The 7,244-nt window shown below is 39.6% G+C and overlaps 1 protein-coding gene across 1 annotated transcript; it reads right to left on the bottom strand.

Annotated features, from left to right (window-relative positions):
* Positions 1-474: 474 nt before the first annotated feature.
* On the bottom strand, positions 475-7,025 carry LOC133393173 (fibrinogen C domain-containing protein 1-like). The gene is made up of 3 exons (XM_061656635.1): positions 7,017-7,025; positions 6,834-6,902; positions 475-1,155 (listed from the first exon to the last, which is right to left on the bottom strand). The coding sequence occupies exons 1-3, from the start codon at positions 7,023-7,025 to the stop codon at positions 475-477; spliced, it is 759 nt and encodes a 252-aa protein (XP_061512619.1).
* Between the last annotated feature and the right edge of the window lie 219 nt (positions 7,026-7,244).

The following is a 7,244-nucleotide window of genomic DNA, read 5'->3' as shown; positions in this document are numbered from 1 at the left end:
AATAGGCGTAATGGCTAGTCGAGGGGAAATGAGGCGTCTGAATAAGTGCAATAATTACGTCTGAAGGCGTGTTTATTTTTCAATTTGTACATTCTAGCCTGGCAAGGGTTCTGGCCTGCAGGATTTGGAACAAATTTGAAATTGTATTGGATGTGAGTATAATTTTAAAAGAGGGAACACAATAGGGTGTACAGTTGACGGATTGTACACTGTTTGTTTTATAAAGGGAAAATTTAAAATGATTTTTTTATTGAATAGTCTTTGTATAGACTCGAGAAAACGAATCCTTCGATCAAAGGGTTCGAAACTATCGTACAGCAATGATTTACGGCGAAACATAATACCATTGATAACATGTCATCATGTTTTTTCATCATTTGTATAATACTCTTACGAAAAATAGGAAGCTTGACCTTTATTTCTTCTTTTCACAACATACAAGCTTCTGCTCAGCATAAATACACTCTACAGTAATTAAACTTCGCGAATCGAAATTCTTGAGTATGCAAAACCCTGCCAGGATTGTTTGTAAAAGTACCAACCAATAGCTTTTATATCGTTCATATTCTCATACATCCCATTCAGGTTTGAATGTTCACACGCTCTATACCACCATGCTCCTTGGCACACGGTAGCACAGTTGTTCTGGGAGTGAACATCATTTTCCCGATCCTTGGTTGAGAATTTCATGCCAAGGTGATGACTTAATGAATCTCCTGCCGTACCTGTGTACGATCCTAGCTTCTTTAACGGATATTGCTCCTCTTCACTGCCGATCTCGAACTCATCATACCGTGCATAAATGTACTTTCCATCGAAATCTTTCAGCTCCACCAGCAGCTCGTGCTTTCGCGCCGTGGTAATCCGGTGCAACTTCTCCAAGCCGAGCCAGAACTCTCCATCCATGCTTCCAAACCCATCGCGATACTCAGTCCAGTTGCGGTAAAAGTCCACCGATCCATCAAAACGATACTGGAACACAAGCCATCCTCCTCCGAATGTAGTCTGGTCACAATATCCCACGTATGGTACATCGTTTCCGTTAGGTTGTATTGGATACTTGCCAGATTGCTTCGTTGGTTCCTCATTGCACGAACGATACAATATGCTCGGAATGTATAAGCCCGGATTCCGTTGAATCAATACTCGATCTTGCTTCGATGTAAAATGTTGGATGGTTTTGTTCAAATCATTTATATTTAACAGTATTGCTTGGAATAAGACGGCTTGGTCAAAACGATTCTCATGGAAATTATCTCGATCTTTCTTCCTATTAAGCTCCATCTCGTTCAGCTTGTACTGAAGGTAGTCGAGCCTGGTTTCCAATACTTCGTACCAAAACCCGGATAAAGCCTTTTCTGTATTATTTTCAATGACACCGTGAACAATTGTAACGAATGACAATAGCAACACAAAATATACGGACACTTTATATGCCTCCATGATCATCTAGCACCAACAACAACGATCGTGTTACTTATACTGAGCAATGTCTGATGCAGCTTGCTTTTATAGTAGTTTGGCAAGCTTATCAGTATTGGCCCGTTGTAATACAATTCGAGTCTCATTCGGGTAAGCAGATTGTACTCTTTTTAATAGCATTGACCCATGACATTCCGTTTTGCTTCGTTCATTGCATGCCAGTATGAAACTGGTAACATAATGCTAATAAAGCGTGACGTAACCATCCTCAAAAATCAATGTCTGTATAACATTTAGTGAACAATTAAGAAAGCTGTTGAAACGAATTTCATAACATAAACTCTTGCTATACCAAATGGTTTCCGTACGAGCCTTTTGAAAGTATGAGTAGATTTTGGAATCTCGAATGTTTTAAGAACAACAGGTGAGTATTGAATCTTTAAAAAAAGAAAGAATAAGAAATATATGTTAGGTTTTTTCTGATATAATGGCATATTAGTTAGGTTTGACCATCTATTAGCTCAGTTTTGAAGGGTAAACAAGGCAATTCATCGTTGATCCTGATGCCATAGATATAATGTTATATAATATACATAATATGGGTAAAATGCTCTATACGGGGTATCCATTATTGGGTTATATTCATCGTCTAAATTACTGTACAGAATAAATATTCTTCAACAATTCTCTGCAGAATCACCATCACTGATACAGTGGCTTTATCTATTGTTTGGTGAAAGTGCTATCAATTTTCCAATAAAAAACTGTAAATTCCATACGACATGATACAACCATTGAAAACAATGTCTTTTTCAACCTACAGCATATGATTGCTTGTCATTCAATTTGTTATCTCCAGGGTGGTACAGGACATCCCAAAAAACAATGCTTTTTTATCTTTTTATATAGCATATAGATTGCATCATTGACCATCTCAGCGATTATTCTGGCTGGTGAACCTAACACCGTGTGGCTTACGTTTAAATGCAGTATGCATGCAAACGTGGCGTGAGTAGAAGAAAAGCACACGAACAAACTCAAATACGTTTTAGTTCTCGACGTTTTGCGATATCCAAGGCATCCATCACTCCAATAATATATAATCAACTGTATTATGTCGCTAAAAATGAACGAAACAATTTGGCTTTGGTTACTTAATCCAAAATCTTATCTCGAGTCGTTTACTCATCCTCAAAATTTCAAAGTAGATGATATGGACCAGGTGGTACTACTGAAATTCTTCAGCAGTGGACAGATTCATTGCCTGTGTTGCATTGTACGTGAATTAAAAAATTACAGACGTTCAGCCGTATATACAAGTTTTTGGGATCTTTGAAATTAATATGAAATTGGTTATGAGATAAGACTTCTGTACAATTTGTTTTATTGATTAATTTATTTATGAATAACTTAATTTATTTATTTATTTGTTTTTTTTATTAATTTATTCCTACATATATATTTATTAAATGATTTATAAATTTTTAAGATAACAATTTAAAATTAAAATTAAAATAACCCCATAAAGTATCCAGTGGAATGAATTTGATAATGAGCCGGAAAATGAATGATGAAGGAATCACAATATGTATGGCATGGAGTTGATCGGGTTTTACGGCTTCTTCGGACAACAGGTTACTTGTTCATCGAAAAAAAATATATTAAAAAACCTCTTGTTTCAGAAACTTCAATCACATTCCACAATTATTATACTTCGCGAATCGAAATTCTGGAGTATGCATAACCCTGCCAGGAATAGTTGTAATAGTACCAACCAATGGATCTTTCATTATTTGGATTCTCATGTCTTCCATTCAGATTTGAATGTTCACACGCTCTATACCACCATGCTCCTTTGTACAAGATAGCACAGGTGTGCTTGGGGTGAAGTTCATTTTCCCGATCCTTGGTTGAGAATTTCATGCCAAGGTGATGACTTAACGAATATCGTGCCATTCCACTGTACGATTCTAGCTTCTTTAACGGATATTGCTCCTCCTCACTCCCGATCTCGAGTTCATCATACCGTGCATAAATGTACTTTCCATCGAAATCTTTCAGCTCCACCAGCAGCTCATGCTTTCGTTCTGTAGTAATGCGGTGCACTGCTCCAATCCAAGGAAGAACTCTCCATCCATGCTTCCAAAACTATCACGGTACTCCAGTTGCGCCAAATGTTCACTGATCCGTCGCAACGATTCTGGAACACAAGCCAGCCTCCTACGAGAGTTGTTTGATCCCTAGTACCCCAAGAATGGTTCGTCGTTTGCGGTTGGTTGTATCAAGTACTCTCCTGTTTGATTCGATAGTTCCACCTTGCACGAACGAGCCGATATACTCCGAAAATATGAACCCGGATTCAGCGTCGGCAAAGCAAGATCTTTCTTCGATGCTAGCACTTGAAGCTGCTTCCTCATTTGCTCGTGATTAACTTTGGCTATTTGTTCAATGTTAAAAACATATATGTTGTACGCTTTGTTCAAAGTTTTTTGATCAAATATGTTTAAATCTTATTTGCTTGAAAGAAATTTTGCCCAATATGTATTGTTATAAGATTTTCTTTCATAAGAAAAATCAATTATTTCGTGGTCCACGCCTGTTAACACCATAGTGCGGTCTGCGGAGTATTAGCACAATCAGCTGACCGCAGATGACAAAACTGCCGGGGATCAGAAAACTGAGCCTTGATGACCTTATTTAAATTGAATTTTACCCAATGGAAATATGTTTTTTTTCCGTTTTGCAAGTATGCTTTACATTTCAGATCAGTTGTGAACAAATGAGTAATAACCATTCTCATAAATGCTATGAATAATCAGAATGCTTCATTAATTCTGCAAAGAACCACTAACACCCGTGCAGTATCGTTATCAATGTTGCCGTTAAAGTTCTGTTGATAACCTGGGATTTCCGACATTCTATGACAAAGACCTGGGATTTCCGACATGCTATGAGGTACTTGAAATACTGTACAGTAATATAAATAATAAACATACGGATGCTTGTCGCTCAATTTGCTAAGAGCGATTCATGATACCCGCCAAGGCAATGGTTTTCAAATGGTTTTTTGTAGCATATAGCACGTACCAACGGTCATGAGCAAGCCATCTCGCCGATTAGTTGATTAAGGAATCGAACACCGTGCTGCTTCCATCAAAACGCAGTAGAAATGCAACGTAACGTGACGAGTTGAAAAGCTATGACTATCTTCCAGCATAACATTTATGATGTCAATGAGGTTATTCGATATAGCCAGTGCTTCCAATAATATAGATATAAATAGATATAAATGAATAATACTCATCATCCTTGCATGATTGTACAGTGAAACCTCTCTTATTTAAGAGCTCTCCAATTTGAAAAACCTTTCTTATTTTAACTTTTTTCACAGTTCCTTAATATCCAGTACATTTTTATCCCTCGTATTTGGAAAACCTCTAAAATCTGTACCCCTCTTATTTAAATACGGTGTTGCCATGGATATTGAATGATGCATGCTCAAATCTGCAATCGTGTTCGCTATAGCAACAGTAAAGACTCTATACTAATTATTCGTTCTTTTTCTAGTTTGTATGCACCTTTCATTCACTTTCAACCTCTGTAATTTGAAAACCCCTCTTATTCGACAGTCCCATTGCCTCTCAAATAAGAGAGAGAGTTGACTGTATTTCAAAAAGTCTCAAAGTAAGTAATCGCAAAATCCTCCAATAGTTACAGATGACCCCGCTCAACCAATCCATGCTCGTTTTCTCACCGATTCCCTTGCCTAAATAGTATCAGCAGCTGCTAACACGCGCACGATTCCACTTCAAACCCAAGCAGCAGATCGTTAACACCATCGGCTTCTACCATCTTCAGTGTCGCCCGTATCCACCATTCAGGCAATTACCATGTTGCCCCGATACGGCTGCTGCTCACTGCTCGTGGCAAGCTTTCCGTTTCATTTTAATGCAACCCAGCTCGTGCCAGCACTCGTGGTGTGAATTTAATCATTTACAATCGCGCCAACGATTGCAACACGCCTGCACTATCCAACCCATTACACTCCCTGTTTTAAGCTGGTGGATGGTTTTTGTGGGTATTTTGTTGTTTCTTGTGTGCCACTCTCATTGCCTCCGTGACTTAATTCGTGACGTACGGGTAAATGAATGCGTGAGGCTTCATCGCACACCTCAGCGCCTACCTGGGGCTCATACCTTACCGTTTGCAATTTTCTGGCCGCTGGCCAGGAGAACAGGAAAGCAAACGTTTTCTTTTGCCCTGGCAAACGGTAGGTCGTGCCCACGAGGGTTCCCGTGCGAGCCAAACAGCGCGAAACCGTTCCACCAAACAAACGTGCCCGACCAGCTCTTTTAAAGCACGCGCTTTCCCCTTAAGGACTTGTGCAGGGGGATGGGGAGGCATCCAGCATCCTGCCATCGAACGTCGATGCCCGCCGGGGCCACCAGCAAACACCGAAACGGGTCGGGTCGGAGTGAAAGAATTATAATTAATTGTGGCAGCAGCGATGATGAATGGTGTCTGGAGTAATTAAGAGTAATGAGGTGTCTGACTGCGTTTTTTTTTTTCTTTTTTCTGTATCGAGCGAGTTTGGAACAAGGACAGAAGGTGTTGAATCCCAGAAGCCCATAACGCTCGCAACCACGGGTGCAGTTCCTGAAGGAAACAATCCCACCCGCGCTCCTTTTCCAATGGAATAGGATGCATTTACTCGCTCGCTAAACCAGTCCCGCGCGAACGTTTATGGGGTCGCGATGTAATGCAGCAGAAAAAAAAAACAATACGGAAGCTTACAGCGCAGAAGTTTGCCTTAAGGCTGGTTGCTCCGAGCGGTCCGCGCGCGAATGCATCTCCGCCCGCCTAATGAGGCCGGAAAGATGGAAATCCTGTTCGCAACGCTTCTTTTTGTTGCTGCGAGGAAGATTCGCACAAATCAAAGCACCGAATGTGATGCATAATTGCAGGATGCAATGCGCTTATGCATGTGCTCATCTCCATTCATGATTCGCCACGCTATTTTAACCGTGAGGGCGAACTCAAACGATGGCAGATGCTTACATTCGTAACGACTAGACAACATTACTCAGGATGTGGAGGGAATGAGTTGTAGAAAAAATAATATAAATATAATGAGAAGCTGTGATGCTGCGTTTGCTTTATCAGGTAAACAAAAAGCTTTTACTTGAACTAGTAATTCCTGAATATGTACTAAATGTTAAATGACTACAATCAACGTTACGAGTTGGTAACTGGCTGGTTTTATTTCATTTATTCTACAGAACAACCTATACAAATAATCAATTTTTTGTTTACTGTCATCAATTTTTCCGTAGAAGTAGTATCTATTATTGCAATATCAAATTCAAACAATCAAAACTATTGTTCTATCGCACCGGGTGCATCGAACCTACTCCCAAAATACCCTTCACTACCATAAGTACAACCACGCCCACCAGCAGGTCCTGCACCTTGCAGGAAAACTATTTCTACAAGCCCAGAATGTGATAGCGTAATCATAATTTTAATATACAAGCTCAGTCCCTTTCATCAGTTTACAGCCGGCGTCTCTATCGCTGCTGACTTGGCATTCTTACCGAAACCATTTTTGCTCCACTGGCCATTGCTGCTAGCAGTAGTGTACCGAAGAAAAAAATACCCATCTTTAATAAGACACACTTATGCCGTTCGTTATCGATTTGGGATCGGTATGGAAGTAACAACAGCAATGCTCTAACATACACCCACCCTTCTCTGATAAGAAGATGCTGAGTGGAACAGTTTTGTATATTTTCTTTTTATTTCCTTTCTATTATAAAAAAAAC

The sequence above is a fragment of the Anopheles gambiae genome, chromosome 3 (genome assembly GCF_943734735.2).
Source record: "Anopheles gambiae chromosome 3, idAnoGambNW_F1_1, whole genome shotgun sequence".
Lineage (NCBI taxonomy): Eukaryota > Metazoa > Arthropoda > Insecta > Diptera > Culicidae > Anopheles > Anopheles gambiae.
The sequence above is the reverse complement of the archived record's forward strand: the minus strand, read 5'-3'. Positions and strand labels throughout refer to the sequence as shown.

Excerpts from the sequence above, each read along its gene's own strand:
- LOC133393173 (XM_061656635.1), bottom strand. Across the intron at positions 1,156-6,833 it reads TAGTGAAGGGTATTTTGGGA|CAAGATCGAGTATTGATTCA; the intron begins GTAGGTTCGATG and ends TTTACATCGAAG.